This window comes from Peromyscus californicus, unplaced genomic scaffold (assembly GCF_007827085.1).
Source record: "Peromyscus californicus insignis strain IS unplaced genomic scaffold, ASM782708v3 Scaffold_1__1_contigs__length_55948999, whole genome shotgun sequence".
In the NCBI taxonomy this organism is placed as follows: domain Eukaryota; kingdom Metazoa; phylum Chordata; class Mammalia; order Rodentia; family Cricetidae; genus Peromyscus; species Peromyscus californicus.
Window position 1 is genome coordinate 25,243,597 of NW_026294492.1, and position 14,717 is coordinate 25,258,313.

Here is a 14,717-nt window from a genome sequence, read left to right on the forward strand (position 1 = left end):
AGGGCTTGGGTGCATTAACAAGCAAACTTCAGGAAGACCTCATCCCTTTTTCCCCCCTCTTTGTGCATTTCTGTGTCTCTGTCCCCTCTCTCAGGTTCTTGCATGAAATTTTTTAAAAATGTTACTCTGTTCTTTAGTTCTGACTTGGAAGTATCATCAATTTCTGAATGATAATTATCTTAAGTTATTCACTTAAATGTGCATAATTTCATTTGGAAAATCTTATAAAATGACAGAGTGTTGCTTGGGACAAAATACTACTGTCGACTTTTGCTGTTGTCTTCGTTTTCTTCATTGTAGGGAGACTGGTCTAGATTAAGGTGTCTGGAAACTCAAAAGGGGATTGTGAGAAGGGAGGAGAGCCTTAGGGAGGGGAAGGAGGAGAGTGATGAGATAGACTTGATGAGAAGACAGAAGGGGAGTGTCTTGGGGAAGGAAGGGAGGCAGCCAAAGGATGGGGCCACGGGGGAGAGCTGTGGGGCAGCGACCAAGGAGAATCAGTGGAATTGCACACGTGTGTGCATTCACTCTGGTGAAACCCAGTATTTGTATGCTAACATAAAAAGTTGTCATTATTAATTTTCAATGAAAGGAAATAAAAGGCAAAGCCGCTCATGGGTAGGGTGAGTGTTGAGTGGAGAAAGCAGGTGCCTCTAGAGGCAGCCAGATCATGTGAGTGAGCGAGCGAGTGAGTGAGCTGGACGTGGGGCAGTGAGGAGTTCTAGGGACTTTGGTGCCACTAATATTTTGTTGACGGTCTTCATGCTAGCCTTTAGTGAACACTGTGAGTTAATGGATAAATTTGACCAGAGACAAACTTGTATTATTTTTACCTAATAGTTCTTAAAGTTGCCTGCACTTAAGCATTACCTGTGGAGCACTTAAAAAAAAAAATATGGATGCCCAGATCCTCTTCTTCTTGAAATTAATTTACTTTTAAAATTCTACAAGCTTCCTAGGTGCTCCTAATGAGCAGCCAGGATGTGAATGACTAATTGGATTCTGACTAGGAGCTTTCCACACCTGACTTCTAGAGACAAGCAAATGCTTGTTTGGAAACAACCAACACACAGCGGTGAAAGATGGCATCAACTTTCAGAGAGATAAACAAGCCCCTTTCTTTTTAATGAGCCGTAATGAAGGTTGTTGTTGGAATGCCCACCCAGGGATTAAACGTGTGCATTAAATGACTGCATTAAAGTGTGCCCATTATACCAAGCAGTCCTCGTTTACCACTGTATACTTTGTTTCCCCCAAACTTTCACTGCTGGTTCTAGTTCAAGTTTCTGCCTGAGTTCTGTTTGAGGACTGGTGTAGCTTTCTCTGGGGTTAGGTCTCAGTATGTGCATATTTTAAGTCTCATTGTAGGTGAGTTTTCTTAGGATGTCCCTTTTAAGAAAGCATTTTGCCTGAAGTTAGGGCATCTAACATGGAGGACTCTAACCACAGCTAAAAGGATTCTCCAAGTTTAAAATAATGTTCTATAATGTGAGTTGAAAAAAGATGAGAACGCCCCTCTCTTCTCTGTTTTTGTTTGTTTGTTTGCTTGCTTAGGTTGTCAAATCTGCGTTTATCTGTATTGTAATTTTGGGGATTGGGGGCAACTCTAAGAGCTGTACCTGGCTTACCCCTTCTTTCCCCGCCCTCCCTCCTTCCATCAGTGTTTACTTTCACAACCGAAGTTCTGGGCCATTCAGACGTCAGCCTTGATCCTGCGGACAAAGCTTGAGAGAGGAAGCACGCGGAGAGTGGAGCGGGCCATGAGGCAGACGCAGGTAACGTGGTGACGCCCTCCCTCGGTTGCTGTGACAAGTGTGTGCGTGTGGCACGTGCAAGAAGGAGTTCCACTCACATCTTGCTGTTCCTTAGGTTACAGCTTCTAGAATGTGATTTGGCGGCAAAGCTCAGCTTTGTCTCTACTCTGTAGCTCTGTGACCTCAGCATTTAACCTCTGTAATCCCGAATCTCCTCTTGTGTCCATGCACTATGCAGTCGAGAATGAACTCCTGAACTAGTCACCTTCCAAGTGCTGGGGTTGGCATGGGCTGCCGTGCCCAGCGTGGATTTTGAATATTGGTTCTGGTGTCAGGTGGTGAGAATGTGGTTTGAGTGGGGAGCATAGATTTCAAAACAGAGTGATGGTACTCTGTTGCCAGGTCTGTTCTTCCTTAGGCCTTCCTGTGTTTGGGGGCTCCTCATCTTCTCAGCCTGTGCCACTTTATCAAGAGAGGTGGATATTTCTACCCGAGGAACAGAATGAGGGCGCTGTTAGTCCTGCCTCTGCAGGGTGTACTTTAGGGGGAAATCTTTTTATTTCCCCAATTCCCAAATTTTGGAACTTAGCCAAATCATGTGACAGGATGAGTCCATGGATTGTCTAATTTATGTTTTTGTGGAGCCCTTAGCTCATACTCTGAACTTCTGCCAGTTCCTCTGATTCACAGTGTGGTACTCAGTGTTTGTTGAAATTACTGCATCTCTCGAGAGTAAGGAAATGATTTAAAATAACAAATGTATATGTAAAACAAAGTTTTTTTTTCTTTTTTTTTATTAAACATGTCTTAATTTCCGTAAAGATTGGTTTCCTTCCAACACTGTATAGAGCTAAATGATGAACTACTAAAGTTGAGTGGGATGGCAAGGGGGGCCAGAAGGGCTCTAAGGGAACGGTTCAATCACGTCCTAGTCCTGTGGAAGGAGTGCAGGCGTTCTGAAGTCAGGTGACTCGTCCAGACAGTCTGTATGGGCTGTAACTTAGTTATGGGCAGTTACATTGAGGGCTGCAGCGACAGGTCCTTTAAGGACTTTTAAGTGACAGGTGCCAAAAGTAAGAAGAAAATGTTACATCATGCATGAAGTTAAATAACCAAAGATTCTAAAAGCCACAAGAGACAGGGGAATTATAAACTCAGGACAAACCGTTAAAAAGTCTATCCCATGAAATCTTCTAGGCTGAGTATTGTTGCCTATTCAGGTTAAGAGTGTAGGTGAGGATCAGATCAGTGCTTCTGTCCATGCCCTGGTGGTTTGAATAAGAATGGCCCTCATAGGGTCATATATTTGGATGCTTAGTCACCAGGGAGTGGCACTGTTTGAAAGGATTAGAAGGATTAGGAGGTGTGGCCTTATTGGAGGAAGTTTGTCACTGGGGGTGGGCTTTGAGGTCTCAAAAGCCCCTGTCAAGGCCAAAGTCTCTTTCTTTCTCTCTCTCTGCCTACAGATCAGGATGTAGTTCTCAACTCTTGTTCCAGTGTCAGCCTGGGTGCTGCCATGCTTCCTGCCATGATGATAATGGGCTGAACCTCTGAAAGTGTAGGCAAGCCCCCGATTAAATGCTCTCTCTTCTAATAGTTGCCTTGGTCATGGTGTCTCCTCACAACAGTAGAACAGTGACTAAGACAGTAGTCGTACTCTACTTTAAAAAAAATGTAGAGTGTAGCTTTTTATATTGTCATTCAGCTTTCTCTTCCTCATCAGAATCAATTTTTTGAGGTATTTCTTAGCTATTCTTGTTTCTTTATTTTGAAAACTTTATTCAGGTCCCAAGGCCAATTTTTGAATAAGTTGTTTGCTTTTTAAAGTTCTTTATATATTCTGTCATATGACAACTGGTGAAGATTTTCTCCCTCTCTGTGGTCTTCCTCTTTGCTTGCTTGCTTGTTTCTTTATCTGTGCAGAAGAATTTTATTTTAGCAAGGTCCCATTTGTCAATTGCCAGCCTTCATCCTGGGCAAGTGGAGTCCTATCCAGCAAATCTTTGCCTATACGTGTTTTCTTCTAGCAGTTTGAGTGTTTTTGTACAAGGTCATAGCTATGGGCTAATTTCACTCTTCTTCCTGTGGATGCCCAATCCTCCCAGCACTGTTTGCTGAAGATTCTGCCTTTTCTCCAGTGTTTGTGTCTTTGACATCTTTGTCAAGTTTTGCATGGCTGTAGTTATGAGGACTCCTGTATGCGTCTTCAGTCTTGTTCCATACAGCTCACTATGGTAACTATCGAGAGATTATAACACATGGAAGCACACTTCCTGTACAGTCCCTCCAGTCCTGAAGGTTTAAAGGACCTGAAGTCAGAAAGTTTTAGGAGTACTGACCCCAGCTGTGGCTAAGGGAGGGATGTCAGTGTGGTCACCTGGTGTGGTCGCCCGGTGTGGTCACCCCACTTTCTCGAGGCTGCCTCTGTTGGTCTGTCTTCTCTGTGGAAGCTTGAAGAGGAGCTCTCGCTCTCCCAGCTCCTGTTAACAACAGTGGCTGAGCATGTTGCTGACTGTGGCAGGTCCTGATTCCTGTGTTAGGGGCTTTGAGTGCAGTAAAGAATGGTCAAATACAGTTCTCTGTGTTTCTTCTGCAAGAAGCTGCTTTTCATTTCAGTCTGGGTTGTCCGTGTAGAGATGAGATAAGGCTTAGAAGCTGCCGGATCAGCTCGCCTGCTCCACAGTCCTGGGGCTTTGACCTGGATTTTATTTCTCACAGGTGCCATTGGCTAGTTATTATGTAGTACTGGTTCAGCATAGGTTTAAGGATGTTGCTGAAACAGTAAATTTTAATTCTAATTTCTCCTTCCCTTGGGGAATTTTATTATCCTTGAGAGTCTGAAGCGGCAATCTGTTTGACTGCTTGGTGTGTAAATCACTGTCGACTTCAGGCTCCTTTCAAAAAATAGCTGTTCCATCCAGCTGTTGCTATATTTGTTTAAGTACGTATTTTAAATTCTTCAAATAAGTCCTATCCTGTACACCCAGACATGTACAAAGATCGCACAAAAAAGCAAATCAAAGGTGAGCTAGCACGTGATCAGTCAGCCCTTTCAGATCATCAGCTAGTCTCTGTTTGGCTCTTCAGAAGGTCCACAGACACTTTGATATACTTCTAGTGAGAATGAATTGATTCAGTGACAGGGAGGGCCCTTTGGGACCAGCTCTGCTCCTTTGAAGATGTATGCCCGTACTTTCAGATGTAGGCGAACGAAGTCTAAATCATACCAGACCTTGTGCAGAGTTGTCTTACGTACTAAATCATTCTCTGGGCTAACGTTAAATTTTAGTCTTGATCTTCTGTAGGCTTTTCTGGGGAATTCTTTACTGAAGATGGTACCGAAGGAAGAGACAATTCTTTACATTCTGGGGTTTCATTCTTCTATGCCCATTCTATAGAGACACCCTCTGACCCATGAAACTGTAGTTTCTGGGCATGTGGGCATTGATTGTTTTTGTGGGAGTGTGGGGGCTCCATATCCACAAATACTTTGCTTTTAGAGTGAGTTTAAGAGAAATGACCTTAAACGGAAATATGAAGACTTGAAAACAAGCCAAGTATAGTAGTATGCATCTGTATTCCCAGCCTCTGGGAAGCTGAGTCGGGAGGATTTCAGGAAGTTTGAGATCTGTCACGGTTACCTATGGGTGAGGGGGAGACCCCACTTTTTGGACATGTGGTTTTGCTTCCAGCAAGTATACATACCCATACTTGTAATTAGTGACTGGTGCTAACAATTAACCAACTTACCTTAAATATCTGGAATAAATAAAGCTCTTGGGGGCTGGAGGGATGGCTCAGTGGTTAAGAACACCTGTTGCTCTTACGGAGGCCCTGGGTTTGATTCCTTGCACAACCATCCGGAGCCCTAGTTGTAGGGGCTCCGATGCCTTCTGAGCTCTGCAGGCACAAGGCACGCCAGTGGTGCACATAAATAAATGAAAGGCAAAACATCTTCTACATAAATAAAATAAAGCTACAAAAATGAAGAAAAATTTAAAACAACAGTAACTCCACCAAAGCTTTCTTCAGGAAGCCATCCTTGTAGATTGGCTGAAAGTGCAGAAAGTATTTTAAAAATCCTCTCATGGATGAAGGCCTCTGCAGTTACGTGATCACTTCTTTGTGGGTGGACCTGGAAGAGAGCTCAGGTCATTCTAAATGTCAGCCCTGCTTTTCCTATTGACCGTGCCTGTGGGGATTCCAGTTTGTTTGAGTATGGTAGAATTACTTCAGAACTTTCTAGAAATTAATTTAGTCACCCACTGCTGCCAGCCAGGTCCCTGGGCTCAGAGACATCCCCCCCCCCCCTTTCCCATGTGATACCACCAACTGGAGACCAAGTGTTCAGACCTGTGGGCCTGTGGAGGACATTGCACATCGAACCATGACAGGATTTGGTTAGGATGGGTTTGGAAATTAGCAAATAAAAAGAGAGTCCCTTGAGCTCAGTGGAGAGAATAGCAGTATACCACCATCCTTTTTTGTCTATTAGTTTAATGTTTTTAGTTATTTTGGTAGCTAATCTTTACTTAGGTGACTGTCATGCTAAGACAGCAAGAAGTATGTTCTGTGAGGAGAGAAGTAGATAGCTGTTAAATTAATCTTTATCATGTGTGGAGCCAATTCAGCTCACACCAGTGATTCTCAACCTGTGGGTCACGACCCCACACATTGTATATTAGATATTTTGCACATCAGATATTTACATTACGATTCATAACTGTGACTTTGCTACTGTTATTAAGTAGCAACGAAATAATTTTATGCTTGGGGGTCACATAACATGAGGCACTGTTTTTTTTTTTTTTTTTTTTTTTTTTTTTTTTCTTTTTTTTTTTTTTCTTTTTTTGGTTTTTCAAGACAGGGTTTCTCTGTGTAGCTTTGCGCCTTTCCTGGAACTCACTTGGTAGTCCAGGCTGGCCTCGAACTCACAGAGATCCGCCTGCCTCTGCCTCCCGAGTGCTGGGATTAAAGGCGTGCGCCACCACCGCCCGGCGAGGCACTGTTTTGAAGGTTTGCAGTATTAGGAAGGTTGAGAACCACTGCTCTAGACAATGTGAGGCATGTTGGCTCTATTCCATGTGGTGGTCTTTGCTGTTTCAGAGAGTACTGAGTACGTCAGACACAGATACCTACAAGTCACCCAGAAGTATCTGAAAATGCACACAAAAAATTGATGATTAATAAGCCAAGAACTACTTACTGAGTAGCTTAATGTTACCTAGTCATATCATCAAACAACTTGGATTTTGTTTGAAAATAATATTTTACATGTAACTGGGGCTTAGTAAATTAATTGTATGATGTTACTTTTAAATTTTAGATTATTAAGTAAAAGTTTCTTTTTCTTTTGGAAAATGTGGTATGTTGATTTTTTTTTTTTTTAAAGGCTTTCTTTTCATGAAGGAATTCTGTGATCTTTATTTTTGTATTGTGACCATATGTCTTCAGGCAGAAGTTGCTGTTCATTCTTTACCCTCCCTGTCTCCTCCCCCCCCCCTCCCTCAGTGAAATAGCCCTGGCTAGAGGCATGCAACCTTTTTGCTATTAAGTTTCTGTGAAGCAGGGCCAGGAAGCTTTGTCGGGATGGTTGAGGAGTGTGGTTATGTCTCAATTTGTTTGGACTGACTTTGATTGAATAGACTCCTGGGCTGTCCAAGAAGTGATGTGTGTACTACTGCGTTTGTTCTGACATGTGAACTCACTCTCTGAGATACTGAACCAACAAGTGGATCTCCTCCCTTGCACATGGCAGAGAACCACAGTTTCAGAGCTGCTGTGCCAATTAGGAACTGGCCTTCTGTGTTTAGCTCTGCATTACTTACTGTTCTCATCTCTGTAATAAAACTCCCGACAAAAGCAACTCGGGATTGATTTTGTCTCCCCGTTCGGGAGATTTTAGTTCATCGTGGCAGGGAAGGCCTGGTGAGAGCAGCTCAGTCGGTGTTGGTGGGAACATGAGGCATCATGGCTAGTCACATTGGCCAACCAGGATGCAGAGAATTCTAGATCAGAATTAAAGGCAGGTATAACCTGCTGCTGCCTGCTAGAACTCTTGACTCAAAGGTTCTGCAACCTTCCAATGTAGTAGGAGCACTCAGCAGCTGGGGACCAAGTTTTTAAACCCTCGCGCCTTTGGGGGACATTTCACATCAAACCATGGAGGATTTTGTCAGGATGTGTTAGATTCCTGTCCTTATCTTTCTTCTAAGGAAGTTTATTGTTGATCCTTAATTTATTTTTAATTTTGTAAATAATTGAAACAACTTGGAAGTAGACACCAGTATAACAACCTTCCATATCTTAATGTGTGAGAGAGTGTGTTGTCACATGGTGCCTTGCCCTCCTCAAGTACAGGAAAGGCATTATCCTACACAACAGCTTTCTATGTTAGAATCGGAAAATTAAGAAAGGTGGGTTAATAATAATAATCATTGTGAGAAAAAAGGTAACAGTAATTCACAATTGAAATTCTGATACTAAGCCTGGCATGGTAGTGCACACCTTTAATCCCTGTACTCAGGAGGCAGAGGCAAATGGATCTCTGAGTTCGAGAACAGCCTGGTCTAGAAAGTGAATTCCAGGACAGCCAATGCTACACAGAGAAACCCTGTCTTGAAGCCCCACTTCTCCACCAAGGAAAAAACCAGGGTCTGACACCAGAAAAACCCTGTAGTTAGTACAGATCTCCTGACAAATCAGAGGCAGGCAGATGGCTGTGGTCATGGGGCTGTCATGTGTTTGTCTGGGATTCTAGACTAGGTCTGTATTGAAGTTGACATTTTGTAGGGGAGCTTTTTGGATGACTAGTCACTTGATTACTACATAGTGCCAGTTTTTGACTCTGCAGTTGGCCTGGGTTCCTGTTTTCAGAGCCATCCTGGTCATCTCATCTGCTTCTTGGTGTAGTCTCTGGGAGCTGTTTTTCATTACTAGGTTGGGAATTTCAGGACATCACAGGAATTCAGTTACATAGCTTGTAGCCACCCGCTGCACCGTACAGATGGTCTTGCATGAATGGATGCCCACCCTTACATCTCTTTTACTGAGGAATGAGAGTTTAGGAGTCCAAGAAAACATTGAAGAAGACCCCAGACTCAAATGGTAGGCAAGAGCAAGGAGCTTTTATTTACCAGCATGCAGGATTGACCATCTGTACACAAATGGTGACCCGGGACAAAGGTGTGCAGGTCCTTTTAAGCATGGCTAGGGGAATTTTAGGAACAGTTAGGTCATCTCAAACATAATTGGTTAAACAGGCAGCGGTTATATTAATGCGTTTTTGATAGGCTGAGGTTTTAGTTTTTTTATCTTTGGACATACTTGGGTAAGTTTCGAGGGGGTTGAGGGAACTATCCTCATTTGGACATTGCTTTGAGATATTGTGGGGTGACTCAGGCCTTGTATGTTTCTTCTCCCTCATCCTGCTGTCAGGGGTGTTGTTGATTAATAGCCCATTGCTTAAGACACTGAAACTTAGACCAGCTTGTAAAATGGAAATTTAGACCTCTCAAGAGTACTTGTTTGTAATCGGATAGACCTGCTTTTTCTCTTTACTTAATTCCTAAGAAAAAGTTCCCAAGTTTCTCATATAGTTACTCTCTCATTGACATTGGAGAGTGACATTGTCAAAATAGCATCATGCTGGAGGTAAATACAATAAAGAACAATTTTTCATAGAAAAAATGAAAATTTTTAATAAGAAGATTAGTTCTTTGAAAGCTTTATTATAGGAAATTTTAGTTTAAAAAGTTTCCTGGTAATATCTATGTGTGTGTGTTTATAGAACTATTGATTAAATTTCAATTTTAAAATACTTAAACTGAAAAGAAACTTCATACATCTCCGTTGGCCTTGACAAAATGTCTTGAGTTCTTTATATTAATTTTTATGTAGGAACTTCGTTTACATTAAAACGACTGCACCTACAGATTGTGATTATTGTGTGTTCTTCAGGCTCTTGCAGACCAGTTTGAAGATAAAACTACACCTGTGCTGGAACGTCTGAAGATCTTCTATTGCTGTCAAGTGCCCCCTCACTGGGCTGTCCAGGTACTTCTGTTTGTCTTCGTGTGAAAACTGCTCCGAATCAGAGAAGAAAACACGTTAGAAAGGGATGACTTAGGTGTAACTATTGAACTTTTAAATATTTCACTGAAATGAATAAAAGCGGTTGGGAATTTTCAATTGTTTCAAATTGCCGTTTTGATTAAAGTGGTAATGGATTTAGAAAGTTTTGAAATGGTTTTAAATTGGAAGTAGGTAGAACCCTAGAAATTAAGATAGGAGAATCATAAATGCTTTTGTTTTCCTTTTCATGAATTGGAGTTTATTAAGGAAAGGTTTTAATACAGATTTAAGCATAGGTATGGAGACAGGGAGAAAGAGTGGGAGGAGAGAGAGAATGCATTAGACAAGAATGGATTTGGGCTTCTCAGGAGAGTTGCTTGCCTGCTTTCCTTTTCAAAAGGACATTTTATATTAGCTTTTAAAAGATTTACTTTTTTTTTTATGTATAAGAGTGTATATGTGTGAGAGTGTGTATGTGAGTATGTATGTGTATATGAGTGTGTGTGTGTGTGTGTGTGTGTGTGTGTGTGTGTGTATGACCATGGAGTACAAAAGAGAGTGTCCAGGACTGGGGCTGTAGGTAGTTGTGAGCCGCTTGACATTACACAGGGGACTGAACCCTCCTGGCCTTGGAAGAGGAGAAAGTGCTCTTAACTGCTGAGCCATCTTTCAAGCCCCAGCATTTTATATTCAAATGTCTTCAAAGACTTTCTACCAAACAACAAACCTTTGAACCTTTTAATGGTGTTCACAAAAAAACAAAAGGAAAGCATTTATTTGATACATTATGTTTTGAGATACCCCCTGACTGTTCTCTTTCCAGGGTGCAGGGTGACTGGGGGAGCTCCTAAAGCCCCAAGCTGCTGTGGGATAATGCTCTTGTACACTGTAAAGATCTGCCACTTCTATTAGTTTAATATGCTGATTGGCCAGTAGCCAGGCAAGAAGTGTAGGCTGGGTGACCAGACTAGGAGAAGGATGGGAAGATGAAAGGCAGAGATGGAGTCACCAGCCAGAGGCAGAGGGAGTAAGATGAGAATGTTGGACTGAGAAAAGGAGACCAAGCCATGTGGCTAAATTAAACATAGGCAAGAATTATGGGTTAATTTAAGTGTAATAGTTAGCTAGTAACAAGCCTGAGCTATTGGCTGAGCATTTATATTAAGCCTCTAAGTCATTTATTTAGGCAGCAGCTGCCAGGTATTTGTGAACTGGCGGGCGGGAGAGATTCATCCGTCTACACCAGACTGAGTTGGCATGCTGGCCTTTTGTCCCCATGATTCTCTTGAATTGTAGGTATGCTCCCCATAGTTGTTTCCTACTTGATGGAAAAGAAAATTGAGCCCCCAGTGCAGTGAACTTCGCACAAGAACTAGCTCCTGGTGTCTTGACATTTAATACAGTTCCCCTTCTCTTACCTTTTTCCCCCATTTGAGACTGAGTCCATGGCCGGGCGGTGGTGGCGCACGCCTTTAATCCCAGCACTCGGGAGGCAGAGCCAGGCGGATCTCTGTGAGTTCGAGGCCAGCCTGGACTACCAAGTGAGTTCCAGGAAAGGCGCAAAGCTACACAGAGAAACCCTGTCTCGAAAAACCAAAAAAAAAAAAAAAAAAAGAGACTGAGTCCTAGTCTGTAGTCCCGGCAAGCCTGAAACTCACACAGCTTTGCCTGCCTCTGCCTTTCAAGTGCTGGGATTAAAGGCACACTTAGCAGGATACATACATTTTGTTCTACAGTTTCCAATTACCTTATCGCACTAATGTTATAAAATGTCCCAGATTTTAGAGATGGGGCACTATAGCACATAGATTAAATGATGTAGCCAGAGGTTTCTAGATGATCAGTGACTTGGCATTTTAGTCAGCTTCCTGACCTATCACTTGTGTATTATACACACAAGAGAAATTAGAATTAGAGAAGCTGTCTAGTGTGCAGTGGCCCAGAAGCCCTGTTATGAGATTCCTTAAACTCAGAGGTTCATTTATTTCACTTTGGATGCTGTAACTCAGGAGCAGCTTCTTCATCCAGGAGAAGGTAACAGCTGGGGCCTTTGGTACACACTGACCCCAGTCTGTGGATTTGTGAATGCCTCATCCTGTGTGGTTTGTGTCTGGTCAGCAGTTGAGAGTCTGAGCTATTATTAGAAGAAAGTGTGTCTGTGGAGCGTGTAGCTTCTGTTCTTCGGTTAGAGCCTGAGCCTTACCACCTGAGCCCTCTCTCTAGCCAAGAGTGTGGCTGTTGTTCTTCTGAACAGACCACTAGGAAACCTAACTGCTGTCCAGAGAGAACTTGTCTGCTTAGGAAGCTATGATTTCAGAGTCCTTAGGCAGTTTGAGAAAATGTAGATCAGTTTTCATGAAATTAAATCACCCCTTTTCTTTTCATCATAGTGACTAGCCGTATCTTTATATGTTACTTTATTGTTACAAAGTCTTTCCTGGCTCGTAGTCTCCACCTTTTCATAAAGATATTGAAGTACTTAATTAAAGATAGTGAAGTAGCTTGTATCTAGTTTCAGAAAAGATTCAGCCAGTGCTCTGAAATTGCGAAATTCTCCTATATTTTGTGGTACATAGAAATATTTTTAAGCCCTGTTCCCTTCTCTTTTTGAGACGCGGTCTCACTGTGTGTCCCTGCCTACCCTGGAACGTACTATGTGAAGACCAGGTTGGCCTCCAGCACACAGAGATCCACTTGCCTCTGCCTCCCAGCATTGAGATTAAGGCTCACACCTCATGTCTAGCTTCCATTAAGCTTTGTAATTCTTCAATGTGAGCTGAGTTTCAAAGAGCAGTAAAGGTGTATTCAAAAGAGAAAACAACGCAGTTACCAGTGACATGAAGCCAGACCTTGTTCAAAGCATCATCTCCTTTATTTTCTCGTGATGTTGAGTGCATTGTTTACTGGCCCTCACCTGCTTTGCGCGCTCATCTTGATATTCCAGGGGCTGGGAATTAGGTGACATAGATTACTAGACTGTGTCTAAAATAAGCAGGACTGCTTGAGACAGAGCCTGAGATGCCCTCATGTATAAATTCCCAAGGACTAAGCACAGAGATTTTAATGGTGTCTGCATTGCTTCCTTGGAGCTTTAAACACTGGTTTATTGGAGATGACCTTTACAAATCAGAGCTTCTCAAGGAAGGAATCTTTAGATAAGAAGGAAATAATTGAGTTGGTTTTTTGAGTTCCGAGTTCTTAAAAATTTGATGTGTTGAGTATTTTGATCAGTACTTCATCGCCTGTAGAAAAGCTTGCTGAAGTAGTGTGGTTCTCACAGATTCCTAGATAGTAGAGGTTGAATTCCATAAATGATGTATATATGTGTTACAATAAGCAGCCCTTTAAAAAGCAGGCTGGAGATATGGGAAAGCAAAATGGATTTGCTTCCTGTTGAGGCGTGTTGATGACTCTCATTTGTTTTTCTAGCGCCAGCTTGCAGGTTTGCTCTTTGAGTTGGGATGTACCACTTCAGCCCTTCAGATATTTGAGAAGCTGGAGATGTGGGAAGACGTGGTCATCTGTCACGAAAGGGCTGGGCAGCATGGGAAGGTATGTAACAATCACGTCTGTGAATGGTGGGCCCCTTCTTCCTTCCACACGTCTCCATTGCTCTTGAGAAAGCCTGCTTCTGACAGTATTTACTCCCATTCCTTCTTTCACTAAAGACTTCTTAGTGCTTTCTCTGATTTATGTTGGGCAGCTTATTTTATGTGTCCATAAAAGAGAAAAGCAGCCTGGAGTTGGTACAATGTTTGGCATTTAAGAAAGAATAATAAAAACTTTGAAGGCACTGAATGTTTTGATCTATTTTCCTATTGATTCTTCTATAGGTCAGCTTTGAAGTAAAATATCAGGAATTAATTTTAATTGTCTTTGGGGTACCTGATGGTTAGAGGCTGTGGACACGTGGGAGTTATCTAGGGAAAGGCTATGTGAGCCCTGATGAGGCAGGAGCCTTATGAAGTGTGTGATGCATATTTAATTCCACTCTTAAACTGGGTCAAGAGAGAAAATGCTGGAATATTTGCATCTGTTATAAATCTGTTGTCTCTTCTCATATGTGAACCATATTTTGAGACTTGTGTCTCTACACTGTGAGTAGCCATAAAACTGGATACATTGAAATCATATGTTAATTAAAACAATTTAGTTTTATTTTATGTGTGGGTGTTTTGCCTGTATATATGTATGTGCTCGGTGCCCACAGAGGCCAGAAGAGGGTGTAGGATCCTCTGGAACTGGAGTTACAGGCGGTTGTGAGCCACTGTGTGGCTGCTGGGAACTGAGCTGAGGTCCTCTGCAAGAACAGCCCATGTGTTTAGTTGCTGAGTCAGCTCTGCAGCCCTGCTCGTTAATGCCAATTGTACTTTGAATGACTGAGCAGAGCACACAACAGAGTACAGTCCTCAGGTTGGTCTCCACTCTCATCTTTACTCTTTCCGTTGTTATGAAGACGAGAAACAGTGCTTCGAGGGCACGGTTGTCTTCTCTATTTTCCTAAGTGTGCATATTAGGAGAGCTGGGACAGTTACGTGTCTTTCATGAACTGGTCAATGACAGCGAAGCTCTCTCTACACAGCGCAGTGTGGGGAGAGACCGTCAGTGTCCCCGGAGATTCAAGGTCCCTTTCATAGGTTTTTAGTCTCGCAGATAAAGGAATTTAAGATGGAGCTGGCATACTGCCTCTACAGGTAAAAATAATTGCTGTGCGCTGGGGCAGTGGTGGCGCACGCTTTTAATCCCAGCACTCAGGAGGCAGAAGCAGGTGGATCTCTGTGAGTTGGAGGCCAGCCTGGGCTACATAGTAAGAGCCTGTTTCAGACAAAACAAAACAAACAAAAAAAATCAAAAGTTGATAAAGCTTTGTTTTGTACTAAGCTACATAAA

General features: G+C 42.5%; 1 protein-coding gene across 14 annotated transcripts in view; it reads left to right on the top strand.

Annotated features, from left to right (window-relative positions):
* Positions 1–14,717, top strand: part of Ttc27 (tetratricopeptide repeat domain 27) — a 220,406-nt gene that overhangs the window by 135,203 nt on the left and 70,486 nt on the right. For 13 of the 14 annotated variants that reach the window (XM_052746271.1, XM_052746272.1, XM_052746275.1 and 10 more), the window contains 3 exons: positions 1,662–1,775; positions 9,714–9,809; positions 13,257–13,379. In XM_052746271.1, the coding sequence (XP_052602231.1) occupies positions 1,662–1,775; positions 9,714–9,809; positions 13,257–13,379 (333 nt within the window). The remainder of the gene's footprint in view (positions 1–1,661; positions 1,776–9,713; positions 9,810–13,256; positions 13,380–14,717) is intronic. The other variant, XM_052746266.1, reaches the window with a different exon arrangement.